General features: G+C 31.7%; 1 protein-coding gene across 1 annotated transcript; it reads right to left on the reverse strand.

The window, feature by feature from the left end:
- Window positions 1–6,413: 6,413 nt before the first annotated feature.
- On the reverse strand, window positions 6,414–14,076 carry LOC139522557 (fucolectin-4-like). The gene is made up of 3 exons (XM_071316025.1): window positions 13,820–14,076; window positions 8,723–8,965; window positions 6,414–6,697 (listed from the first exon to the last, which is right to left on the reverse strand). Exons 1-3 carry the CDS (start codon window positions 14,010–14,012, stop codon window positions 6,483–6,485), a joined length of 651 nt encoding a protein of 216 aa, XP_071172126.1. The 5' UTR covers window positions 14,013–14,076; the 3' UTR covers window positions 6,414–6,482.
- Between the last annotated feature and the right edge of the window lie 253 nt (window positions 14,077–14,329).

Raw genomic sequence — 14,329 nt, forward strand, 5'->3', positions numbered from 1 at the left:
TAGGGGCAAAACAGGGGGGAAAACTAGGTTTTTTCTGGTCAATGGACAATTAAGAAAAGGAGTAGGTTCAGTAAGACCCTTTTTTGGCCCCCAAAATATAGCAGTTTTAAAAAATTGTTAAAATGTAAACTTTTAGTTATTTATTGTACAGTAGAATGCTTCTGCTTCATAAATATGGGCTATTTTTTACAATACAATGCACATATATATCAGGTATTAGCACCATAAAGTCATGCTAAATTACTGAAATCTTCACAATTCTAGCATTTTAGTTAAATTTTAGACGGTTTTCGTGTGAAACGAAAGTGGCCGCATTCGTGTTCATCCTTAATATTAAAATGTAAGTTGTATTTTATGATAATACATAACATATATATAAAGATTGAAGATGAACACGGATGCGGCCACTTTCATTTTTGACGAAAACCATCTGAAAAGTGACATTTTTCGGCATATTTGGTAGATTTTCATATTTTAGCTTGAATCGGGTCGTTTTTAATGACAAAATCAGGTAAAATCTTTCACATAAACTAATTGATTCAAATGAAATAGACACTTAAATGTTTAAAAAGTGGTCAAAATCTTTCGTCAGATGAACCTGAAATTTGAGGCCAAAATCGGTCCTTACTGGACCTACTCCTTTAAAAGCAGTGTAAGGGGGGTAATTCAAAAACATTTAACATACAATGTTGGGTATGTACAGATATACCTCCCTTACACAGTTACACTTCTTGTAAATTATGTATTAAGGAATGTCAGGTTTCGGACTTATTGCAAAAAAAGGGGGGTGGTAGTAGTTTTCATTTTTTTCCAAATTTCTCAGATTCCAAATTTTTGAAAAGTTTGAAGAAGAAATTTCTAATTGCACAATATTGTGCTATAGATTTGTAAGATCTTGACATTTGTTTTGTGTCAGAAACTCATATTATGTCAAAAATTTGATCACAATCCAAATTCATAGCTGTATCAAGCTTGAATGTTTTGTCCACACTTGCCCCAATTGTTCAGTGTTCGACATCTGCTGTCGTATAAAGCTGCGCCCTGCGGAGCACCTGGTTTTATATTTACACATGTGTCATAAAAAGTAAAAGTACAAATTTACTGAACTCCGAGGAATTCAAAACGATTTACCTAATCAAATGGCAAAATCAAATGATAAATATATATAAGACTATATATATATCGGTAAAAATGATGAACTATCACAGCTGTCAATCATCAGTAGTGGAAACTACATGTATATAGAAATAAGGAGATATCGTATGATTATTCTGACTACTCACCCAAAGTCTATGAGACATACATGTAGCCAAATATGGGTCCCCGTACCGCCTTAAACATTGCGCAAAACTTATTTCAATCAGTTAGATATGAAAGACCCGAACGTGAATAAATTCTAACGAGAAAACTATCGGACTGATTTATGAATAAAATTAAAATAAACTGAAAACAAATATGACAGACAGCAACCAACAGCAAAAACTGGGACATGCACATACATGTAATGAAAACTTGAAAAAAACCTACTAAACAGTAATGCTACTTAACAATATCTCCTTTAAAGATTCGAATCTTTACAAATACGTTTCAAGCACAGGCACTTGTCTCAGAAAAAAAATTTCCTATATACCTTAATATAACATATATTGTTATATTAAGGTATATAGGAAAATTTTTTTCTGAGACAAGTGCCTGTGGTTTCAAGCGACACTAAGATAAGTGTATCCTCTGCAAACACGCTTTGTTAGGAAATTGGAATTTGTGGAAAAGAACGAAGGAATAAACTATCGAACTCTTCCAGTTTTATGAATTTAATCATATATGGCGTAACGAAACAACGATACAACACAACCGACCTCTAAAATACTTCGAGTTCAGAAAAATTTTGAAGTCATATAACAGAATTCATCAAAGAGTGCCATCAATGCCATACTTCTTACAAAAAAAATATAACAAGATATAACCACAAAAATAACACTGTATCACAAGATGAACGAAAGATATTAAAGGGACAGCCAAACTCAGAGATCAAAAACAAACCAACAACGCCATGGCTAAAAAAGAAAAAGACGAACAGACAAATAGTAGCACAGAAGACACAACATAGAAAATCTAAAGACTAAGCAACACGAACCCCACTAAAAACAGGGGATGATCTCAGGTGCCCCGGAAGCTCTGCTAATCCTCATGTGGCATCCGTCGTGTTGCTCATGTTATTAAAACTCCAGTAAAAAGGTCTAATTCGTTAGGTCACATTCGTGAAAAGGTAACGGGATTGTAGTTACGACATAAGGAACACATCCGATATCATCTGTGAAACGACTTTACCATAACGATTTACAAACTCGTGATGGCGTCCGAAAAATATGCGAACGGATGATTTCAACTTCGTCATTTGTAACTCTTGGTTTATAAGCTTTAATAATATAGATCCGCAGAAGCTCATGTAACAATCTCAGACCCATATTTTATAATGGACCGGCTTAGTGTCGGCCCAGAATCACTATTTATTACAGACGACATCACAATTTTCGGCCTGTTTCTCACAAACCAGCAAACCATTAAATATAAAGACTGTGGTTGGGTCAAAAACATAAATACAACAGATTGCTAAAAATATAAAGAATATATAGATAAAACTATCACCCTGATAATAATTAATACATGTACACTGTTTATCAAACATTATAAAGACAAAAATACTTTTAATCAAAGAAACTACAGAAAAACACACTTTTTACCATAGTGCCATCATGTTAGATTAATATAAAAAAGTAAAAATAACAAAAAACCTAACTACTGGGAAATTCAAAACGAGAAGTCCCTCATCAAATATAAAAATTAAAAGCAACAGTCTACAGACTACATATAGGATCACTATTTATTATAAATTAAAGATCCCACTATTGATACTAACAGACTTTATAAATGATTAAACCATAAACTCAAGACGGTGAAGATTATGAGCGCTGCAGCCAGATAGAAAGGACAAAATGGCCTTTAATATAAACTTTATCATTAAACACCTAAAAGGTCACAATTTGGTTCATAAGTGGGTCTATTTCAAAGGCCTTAATACTAAATAAATCAGTTCTTTTCATTATAGTTCATAATATTCTTCAAAGTAACCCATTTTTGACATTATGCCAAAACTGTTAAAATTATGGAAAACAATTACCAAAATTTATCATAGAATACACATACTATATATTTAATTAAGGGGCCATAACTTCATAAATGTTCAAGGAAGGTGCCAAACAAATATATTTTTGTCTCAATTGTAATATCACAAGAATTTCTATGTTAAATTTGTATTTTTTTGCTCAATGCTCTCCAATTTTGTACTTGTTTGGCTTTATACCTATTTTTATCTGAGCGTCACTGATATGTCTTATGTAGACGAAACGCGCATCTGTCGTATTACATTATAATCCTGGTACCTTTGATAAATATTTACACAACTGGGTCCATGCCTCTGCCTCCCCGACGGTATCGCCAGCCCAGTAGTTAGCACTTCGGTGTTGACATGAATATCAATTATTTGGTAATTTTTATAAATTACCTGTTACAAAACTTTGAATTTTTCGAAAAAAACTAAGGATTTTCTTATCCCAGGAATAGATTACCTTAGCCCAATTTGGCACACCTTTTTGAAATTTACAGTCCTACTGCTTTCTCCAAAGTTGCTAAGACAAGGCTATGAATCAATCAAATTAAGGTCATCACTCAAGAAATTTTACGGTCGCCATCATGAGCTGATTGGCCATTATGACAAAAGTGTGTCAGAAATCATATCTGATATTCTTCCTCAGTCATAATAACCTTCCATCATTACCGAACTGAACAAAGAAATAACACGACGGGTGCCGTATACGGTGCAGGAAATGCTTACCCTCCGGAGCACCTGATTTCACTCCCGGTTTTTAGTGGAGTTCGTGTTGTTTCTTATTTATTATTTATAACTGTTGATGTAAATTTCCTTTGTTTTTTTAGTCTTTGTTTACTCCTTGGTTTTAATTGTTATTGTCTTAGCACCCTTATAACAAACAAACAAAAACCAACTAAATAACGGCACAAAATATAGTAATAGTATAAATCTATAGAAAAAAGCTAGAACACTAAGTGAATTAAAAAGTTAGGATAGTCCAACCATTAATAGTACAAAGAAATAAATTATAACACTTGAAGCGGGCAAAAACTGTTGCATTTTATTTTGTGATGTTACCTGGTTGTAACATCTGTTGAAATAATCATATTATGTTTTGGTATTTTGTTTTGTATTCGTTGTGTATTTGTTTTACTCTAAATCTTTTCGGGTTTAAGACGAAAAGATATTAATTTAAATCAAACAGTATAATCCTCCTACTCTTGTAGTACGTTATCAACTCAATAATTCATTGTAATTATGTTGATGGTTTTTATTGTTTTGTTACACATTAAGTCGTTTTCACAATTTAATTGTGTTATATTGTTTATGTCAGAACCTTTTATAGCCTACTATACGGTATAGGTTATTCTCATTGTTGAAGCCCGTGCAGTTGTGTCATGTGTACTATTGTTTGTTCTTTTGTCTTTTTCATTTTTAGCCATGGCGTTGTCAGTTTATTTTCGATTTGTTTCATATAGAATATGTACATGGATTATCAAACAGTACGAATCGCTATCATATTTTCTATATAGCCACAAAGAATATCCCTTTCTGTGCAGCCATTCTTCTCTAAGACGGTTCAAATTGAACCAATTTTAATATCCTGGGATACTAAGGCGCAAGTAGGCTTTTCGCATTTTAAGTTTGTTCAATTGCGATTGCTTTTGATTTGTTGGGCGCCAAGTAACAGTTCATCTCATTGACACTTACCCTTTTGAGCATGTAATAAATAAAGGCAACAGAAGTATACCGTTGTTCGAAATTCATAGATAACATATTCGTCGATACAGTTGCACTTATGTTATCATTATCATTTGCACTATATTGATCATGTTTCTCTTAGCTGTCATTCTTTGATCTAATGTAAAGATGTTAAAAAATGAATTGATTGTCTAATGGGGGTTATAATTTTGAGTATTATGAAATAAAAACCTTTGAGGAAAATAACGTGATATTTTCGTTTTTTATCTATAATTATTTCTGTGTATCGTGATATTCACAAGGTTGATTCATTGCTGACATATCCGATGTGATGTGTTGAATACTACTTTGAAAACACAGAATAAATTCATCCTGACCAAATTAGTTATTTTGATTGGCCAACCAATTCACGGCGTTACAAAGAGAAAAATTGAGAGATAACAAAACTCTATAATGTCAATGTTGCAGACGACGTTAAGGTAGAAAGCTGAAACGAAAAACTGATTCTCTCTGAACTGCACTTTCATTGAGGGTTTAGAAATTGGAGAAGCAAATAAAATTGTACAATAAATGCTTATTTTCGCCTTAAAATATGTGACAATTCATTTCAGGGTACCATTCCTCATCCTAATTATGCCCCATTTATGGGCATTATGTTTTCTGGTCTGTGCGTCCGTTCGTCCGTCCGTTCGTCTGTTCGTCCCGCCTCAGGTTAACATTTTGGGTCGAGGTAGTTTTTGATAAAGTTGAAGTCCAATCAACTTGAAACTTAGTACACATGTTCCTTATGATATGATCTTTCTAATTTTAATGCCAAATTAGAGATTTTACCCCTTTTCACGGTCCACTGATCATAGAAAATGATAGTGCGGATGGGGCTTCCATGTACTTAAGACACATTCTTGTTTGAATTTGTTTTTATAGAAACAATCACTTTGACCTTTGATATGTTAAACTGATAATGAAAACGCTTCTTCTCTTCCCCTATAGCTGTCATCTATAAATTGTTCATGCCAATTAAGCAATGGAAACAGAACACACCATCATAATTCATTTTTCCTTAATTTAAACTTTGTTACATTTAAATAGCGATGACCTATAAGTTCAGACTCATTTCAATAAAGCAAGGAAACTCGAGTTATCATCTGGAAATAATTATTTGCCCCATCATATTAAACAAACTATTGATCTCAAAATGAAAAGTAATCTTCTCCTTCCATCTATCTGTATACGTTTCTTTAATATCAGGCAAGGGAAACAAAAGTTACCATCCTCAAAACTTTTGTTGATTTTAGTTTTGGTAACAGTGACCATGACCTTTTACATATTGACTCCAAAGGAAGGGTTTATTCATAGACTCTTTTTTTTACCTGATTAGTGTAATTTGAACCAAATATATCGTTGGTTCTGTGTGTCGTTGGTTTTCTCTTTTGTTTTTTAGAATGAGTGTTCATTTGGACGTCTTTGTTTCTATTGTAGTGTGTATGTACCTATATATGTGTTTTTTTCTTGTTTACTGATTTATTTTTACTCCATAATTATTGTTAATGATTGATACATTCAGTTTTAGTTTCTTCTCTTTAATGATGAATACAATATTAATAAAAGAATAATCAGTAATTTTTTACATAAACTATTCTGATATTTCAGGTGCAAACACCATTACTTCTGACAACTGGAGGTATTCCTTGGCTTTGATGGTCACTTTGACATAACGACCACTCATTTGCTGATTGCAATGGAAAACAAGATGCTCCCTAGTCTTTCCTGGACCTTTATAGTGTGCACATAAGGACATTTCTTTCAAGGTTGGCCCAACTGTAATGTCTACGTCATGGAGACGTTCACCTATCAAACAGTTAAAAAAAAAAAACAGATGGATAAAATACTATTAATGTTTGATTTCGGCCTGTACAAGTTTTTATTTAGGTTCAATCTTCATATTTTACAACATCTCGAGTTATTCAGTGAGTGTAATTTCGCGATGTTCGACTATATATTCTTTATCATTTGTTTTTAAAATATGAACTTCAGTCTTAGTACATACGTGTTACTGATGTCTAAAAAATAGTCCAGCATTTTATCCCGCTGTAATACCTAGTCTTTTGATTCAGCGATGCCCCTCTTAACTTTGTAGATTGAAAGTGAAATGTCTACGATTGTAAAACGCTTCTTTTGTGATGTATTTATGGTGAACTATGATTGCTTGTATCCACTTCCTTTGAACTCTGGTGATAAGTTATTTTATTGGCAGTCATACTTAATTTCCTTATTTTGCATAGTTTATAAATAAATGTGAATTATTTCAGGGAAGATCCCCAAATGTTGTTTAACCTTAAGGAAAACCCAAGCATGGAACCGTAGCTCGTATGTCCTTATGATAATTTTATGCTCTCCTAAAACGTTTGGCGCTTAAACGGACAAAGCTGATGTTAAAGGTCACACGCACATTAACCAGGACCGACAAGTCCTAAATTTTCTTTAAAAGACGGCACATTCCGACAAAACCAATGACATGTTATAATATATTTATTGATCGAAACCTTTTTTCCTATTTGAAAATCCTCTTTCATACATTGCATTCATTGGATCCCATCTTCAAAAGTATACAAACTTGTTTGGTTATCGAATTTTAAACCCCTTTGCAATTAATTGTTAACAAATTCTATGAAAGGAAATATTAAATAGATTTATCATGTTCAGAAGAGGTTTTTAGAAAAGATTCAGTTTAGTTAGGTAAAATTTCCTGAGTCGTTAGGCTAAAGAAATTTCTCCCCGCAACAGGGTTTTCCGTATACCATAAAACAAAATGCATAAAAAACAGACATCATTCATTCAGGACACAAAATTGTTCGCATCACACCACGTCCATGGCAAAAGAAGAGGCACGAAAGATACCAAAGGGACAGTCAAACTCATAAATCTAAAATAAACTGACAACGCCATGGCTAAAAATGAAAAAGACAAACAGAAAAACAATATTTGCTCAATGCAAAATTACGTGACATCGCTTTTCGTCAAGTTCAAGACGAATTTAGCAACAACTTTACTGGATTTGTATAAATAAAAAAACAATTAACAACTGTCTTTAAATATACCACATAACGTCACATCCATATACTACTATGAATAATATTTTTTTCTATTAAATTGTCTTTTAAAATAATTTTTGAAGCGGTCATAATTTCTTTTTAAGTGATATAACTTTTGTTTGTGATGTGTGCTTTATCTGTTCTACTGTTAAAAAGTTTCTTGTTTTAATTTTTATACGACGTTCTGATATGAAATATCTTTATTCCAATTATTTGAATTAGATAGAGAGCCTTGAAAAATAGGTTAACCCTGACATATGTTCACGTAATTGTTAAAACTTTTTGAGGTTGTATTCATCAATAGTTATCAAAAGTACCAGGATTATAATTTTATACGCCATACGCGCGTTTCGTCTACATAAGACTCATCAGTGACGCTCAGATCAAAATACTTAAAAAGCCAAACAAATACAATGTTTGTTTCATAGTTTTGATATAATCTGCTTTGAATATTTAGACTGTAGTGACCTAATAGCCTGACTTCTATTTATTTCATATATCATAGATACTTGACTATTCTTGACGATCGTATAATTACATCTTTAAATGTTATTTTTCTTATGTATCTTATGGTTACTGTCTTATAACATAAACTTTCACGTATGCATTGGATATCCAAATACAATATAGATTCCTTATCAGTTTATTATGATTTAGATACATTTTAAATCGAAATTAAGGAATACCCATCTTAGACGTTTTTCAATCGAGTAAACGTAATTTCTGACTTCATGATTTCCTTCCTGTAAGTAGGAGAATAAAATAACTGAACTGAACTCACCAGCTTGATCTGATCTGTTTATAATTTCAATCCGCTTTATATCATACACATGACCAAGATCTACCCACCAATATGGCATATTATCATGGTTAGTAACTGAAAATGTGGTTGCATTTCCATCGTTTGCATAATCAGCTGCACAGCAGATATAATTTCCCTTGGAACGTGTATTACCGTACCATGAGCTTTGTTGGGTTCTTTTCCTCAGGGCAACATTCCGAATTACACTTTTTTGTATGCAGTCTGAAATAAGAAAGTAAAGATATAAAATTCGTTACTGCTTATATGTGAGCGCACATTGTTGCGTTGAGTAGGTGCAATATTATAACGTTATTTATAAAAAAATATATAACTTCATAAAGAGGGGCGAAAGATACCAGAGGGACATTCAAACTCATTGATTGAAAATAAACTGACAACGTCATGGCTAAAAAAGAACAAGACAAATAATAGTACACAAGACACAAAATAGAAACTATACAGTCGTACTGTTACCATGTCATGTAAGAAATAAAACATTAGACAAGTGTTTAAGCGTGTGTAGATGTTATATAAGGATTATAAACTTATTGGGTAGTTTTAATTCGCGCAATGCTTTTCATTTGGGGTAAATTGCGCTGTCCCCGCTGTTTTTCCTTTAACTTCGTCAACTAAAAATTAGAATTATGCCAGTTTAAAGCGCAGAGTCTATTTATTTAAGATGTATAAGTACGCAGCCACGTTCAATTACTTACTCTTTTTTATTTTTTTTTTAATCATAGTCCAGTCAAACTAAGATTTAACCTCAAACTAATTGCAACAGAAAATGTTTTAGTTCTAATCTATAGCATTTTGCCCTTAATATACACAGACAAAAGTCCCATAAAGTCTAACTTGAGGAAAACTCAAAATCAGCATTTTTAATTTCCTATGGAAATTAACATTGGAAGGGGAGAAAACTCCGCAAAAATGAGTCTTTTTTGGTCAGATTTTGGTTGATTTATGTAAAGTATGATACATTGATGGGGTTATAAGTTGATATTTGACTAAATCATATAATCTTCTGCACATGAAATGTACAAAACCGAAGTGTTATGGATAGTTTTATTTTTTTTGTGCATTTTTCATTTAAGAAATTACAAATTTGAAGCTTTGTGACCAATTTGAAAACATAATGTGAAAATTTGGTATTGTTTATATCTGTATATTATATTTTTTCAGCATCTAACTTGTCTAAGGAAACTTTAAACCACAAAAAGAATAATACATGCTTAATTATTTTTATTAAATTTGAGATTCTTTACCTTGACCTGTTGAAAAATTCGATAAATGGTCAACTAATGAATTACGAAATCTAGATTATAGCTTGATAAAAGATATGAAAACACATTTAGAGTTGTTTGTTATACCCTAAAGACCGCTAACATATCAAGAATCAATACATTCTGATGAATAGAAGCGGTAAAGTTATAATTTTGTATCAATTTTTATTGATATTTCTGCCTTTTTTGCAAGAGTTATCTCCCTTTTCAATGCAAATCTCCATAGGAATGTCCAGCTTGTTATAACTTACTGTTGTGTCTTCTTAAGATTTGAATTTGTTTTCCATTTATGAAAAAAACCCAATGTGAATTCAAGAAGCCCATAAGAAGATGTAGATAACAAGACAAGATCATACGCAAATAAAAAAAGATTTAATAATTTAGAAAATACACCATACTCAAATAAAACTGTTCAGAATTTTTTCCAAAAACAGAAAATTAAGACAGTATGTGCAAATATATCAAGTCAATAACTTGCTTGAAATTTACAAAACAACAATAATTTAATAATAGATAAGAACTTATTGTCACATAATTTTGCATCAATGTCGTCAGAACATTGTAGTTACTTTTTCTCAAATCTTTACAAATTGAAAAGTTAACACCATAATCTCTAATTGATAGTCCTTTTAAACTATATAGACCCTGTTTGGATCCTTCAAGTAATCTTCAATGTATAATAAAAAATAACTTTCAATAGCTTATAAAGGGATACAAGTGCAGCAAATAACTTCGGCTTTATTTAATCATTTCATTCGAAATTTCGAAAAACCAGAAATCATCGAATCATCGGATATCTTTGATATTTTCTTTTGCTTTTATTCTAGTCATTTAATAATCTAATAACATATTTTTCTTCGTCATAATTATTTAGTTTTTTTTCCCAGAAATAGATATGTCATTATGCATTAAAATAATTAAAATATTTAAAGCAGCCGTCCTAACTTACTTTAGCACTACCTTTATTTAATTTGTTCGTAAAAAAGTATTTTAGAAGCCAAACTAAAATTGGAGTTATTTGGTGACATGCCTGTCTTATTGTTCTTTTCGCTATTCTTACAATCGTTTGGTTCTTAAACATGTCAAATTAGAAATAGGCGCACTTATGTATTCCTGCATTTGAAATTATTCATAAAAATAGTTCGTTGTTTATATTTTAAATTTTTCCTTCTTTATAAGACTTAAAAGCTGTTGATGAATAAACATGATTCGAGCGTCACTGATGAGTCTTTTGTTGACGAAACGCGCGTCTGGCATATATACAAAATTTAATCATGGTAACTATGATGAGTTTTTTTTTGCTTTTTAGGAATACAACATATTAACATTCATTGTAAATGAAAATAATGTGATAAGTCTGATTAAAGCCTATGAATTTAAAAAGAAATATAACAGATGATAAAAATATGATCTGAAAAAATAACAACAAAAATTTGCTATGCTACTTCTCATCGGTAAGGAGCAAGTTAGGGCGGCAATCAAATCAACGCCAAGTGACTTATTTTTCAGTAAACGTAAGTTTCAAATATACATAGTCTGAAGTGTTGTTTCTCTATTGACTCGATGACCCCATATTTGAGCCCCCTTGATAATAAGATTGAGTCACAGATATAATTATCAAAGAGTATCTTTTTTCAAAGAAAATACAAGATAATAATTTTTGCAATGTACTTTCTGGAATGACATAAACAGTGGCAATAATGCTAAACTAGATGTGTATTTCTAGAAGGAGTGTGTCTCCAGTAGAGTTAAAGACTCACAATATGCAAAAATAAAATTATATCTTACTATTTTAGTTTTTTTCAAACATAATAAGTGATTTCCCAAGACGAAATATATTTCTGTAATAGTCAATACGATAAGTTCGCACGAAATGAAGAGCCAAAAAGAATGGTAACGTATTTATTTTTACTGTACCATTTTGCATATAAACATATAATTCCTTGACGAATATTAACAACGGAAATAAGGACTCAAAATTTTCAAGGAACCTGTGGTAGGTCAGTAGTAATTTTTGAAGTATCGAAGGTGATGCATTATCAATATTTTGTTCAATGCATTTTTTTATGCAATTGTAAAAAACGTATGAGGTTTAGTTTGCTATAAAACCAGGTTAAATACACCAATCTCAACACAAGGAAATTACTGTACAAAGACAGAAGCATGACAGTTGTTTTCCATTTGTTTGATGCTTCTGATATTGCCAAGAGACTTTCCGATTTGAGTTCTATATTTTTGTTATTTTACTTTTTATACAGAAAGATACGCAAATTAGAAGATATGGTTTAATTGCTACCGGAGAGCAAATGACATAGAAGTTAACAACTTGGTACTCTTTCGACCTCTGGTGAAGTAATTACGGAACACAATGGGATATATTTTCTGAAAGAGTTAACAGTAAATACCAAAATTTTAAATGAATTGGAATTATACCAATTGAAATTTAATCTTTATTAAATGAAAGACGGGAAAACATAACATTGCCCTAAAAAACAATGCCTAACAAATATTATTTTCATTTATATAGGAGCTGCCAGGTACCAAGTGGGATATCACCCCAAAACCTGGTTTGACAAATAGTAAAAGATTTTGTTTTAAGAGTTCATGAAAAAATATCTGGAAATCATAATGTAAACGAATTTAGCTGGCAAAATGTAGTATAGAATAGTCGAAATGGAAAAAACCAATAAATTCATGTCAGTAAAAAACGAGTTAGAAAACGGAAAGAATTCAATGTCAATACTATATGTAGACGCAATTAGCATAAACTTTATTGAAAGGGTGTTCAAAAGTAAATCTCAAGAAATAATCATTTGTTCAAAACAAAAGTTCCATCTTTCTCGTTAAAATAAATACTGTAAATCAAACAATGAAAACGCAGAAGCGATAATTGATTGAAATAATAAGAGAACGGTCGTTTGATATTTGTGATAATTTGATAATTTTTTGAAATACTAAGGCTTTTCCACCTCAGGCATAGATTACTTTAGCTGTGTTTGGCAAAACTTTTAGGAATATTGGTCCTCAATGCTCTTCAACTTCGTACTTTATTTGGCCCTTTTAACTTTTTTGGATTCGAGCGTCACTGATGAGTCTTTTGTAGACGAAACGCGCGTCTGGCGTATATACTAAATTTAGTCCTGGTATCTATGATGAGTTTATTTACAACCATTGGGTCGATGCCACTGCTGGTGGAGATTTAATTCCCCGAGGGAATCACAAGCCCAGTAGTCAGCACTTTTTGTGCTGACAAGAATTGTCATTGGTTATATTTATAAATTTACTGTTTACAAATTTTTGAATTTTTTGAAATGCTAAGGCTTTTCTCCCTCAGGCATAGATTACCTTAGCTATATTTGGCAAAACTTTAAGGAATTTTGGTCCTCAATGCTCTTCAACTTCGTACTTTGTTTGGCAATTTTAACTTTTTTGGATTCGAGCGTCACTGATGAGTCTTTTGTAGACGAAACGCGCGTCTGGCGTATATACTAAATTTAGTCCTGGTATCTATGATGAGTTTATTTGCATGGTTATGTTAATGTAGGGTAATTTTGGATAAAAATATTCTGTACAGGTAAGAACTACAAAAATATCAAATGACCGTTCCCTTGTTATTTTAAAACAAAACGAAAATGATTTGTTTTGGCCTCACAAAATGCAGGAAATGAATTGATGTAAACGTTTACGAACATATACGATGATGTACATGGTTATAATATACATATCTGTCAAAATACTTTTTCGATATTAAACAACTTATTAAACTTAAAAGATTTAAGTTACAGGTATGGTTTACCTTTTACTTGTTCGTTAATTTTCTTCAGCAGATGAAGACTACGATCATACTTTGCTGTGAGGATATCAACTTTAGATTCGAGCCTACCATACCCCTTACAGTCATCTGAATTAAACTTTCCTCCGGATATTGTTATTTGACATGCTGACGTTAAGCAAACACATACCGCAATAATGAAAACTACTTGCTGCATTTTAACGTGCGCACACAATTTTAGTATCAACGTGGCTTAGGATATTTCAAAACGTTTGAAATTATTTCTCTGTTTCTAATGAAGTAGATATTGATACAGATATCTGTTTCATACACAGCTTGAATTGGAAGTGTAACCATGTCATGCAACACAGTGTATCATTTACAAGTTTCACACGCAATCTATATTTAGTGCCTTTGGAGCAAAGCTGTTTTAACGTGTATTGAACAATAAGGATACAAACTATTTGAAAAGAGAAAGACTGAAACATTTGTTTTTGTAATTAAGCTTTAGACATTATACACACGTGTTTAAAG

The sequence above is a fragment of the Mytilus edulis genome, chromosome 5, assembly GCF_963676685.1.
Source record: "Mytilus edulis chromosome 5, xbMytEdul2.2, whole genome shotgun sequence".
Taxonomy (NCBI): Eukaryota; Metazoa; Mollusca; class Bivalvia; order Mytilida; family Mytilidae; genus Mytilus; species Mytilus edulis.

What these genes read in the sequence shown, in the direction of transcription:
- LOC139522557 (XM_071316025.1), bottom strand. Translation starts at nt 14,012, where the DNA reads ATGCAGCAAGTAGTTTTCATTATTGCGGTATGTGTTTGCTTAACGTCA. An exon ending in AATTAACGAACAAGTAAAAG is followed by an intron (nt 8,966 to 13,819) that starts GTAAACCATACC and finishes TTCTTATTTCAG; the next exon opens with ACTGCATACAAAAAAGTGTA. An exon ending in AAACAGATCAGATCAAGCTG is followed by an intron (nt 6,698 to 8,722) that starts GTGAGTTCAGTT and finishes ACTGTTTGATAG; the next exon opens with GTGAACGTCTCCATGACGTA.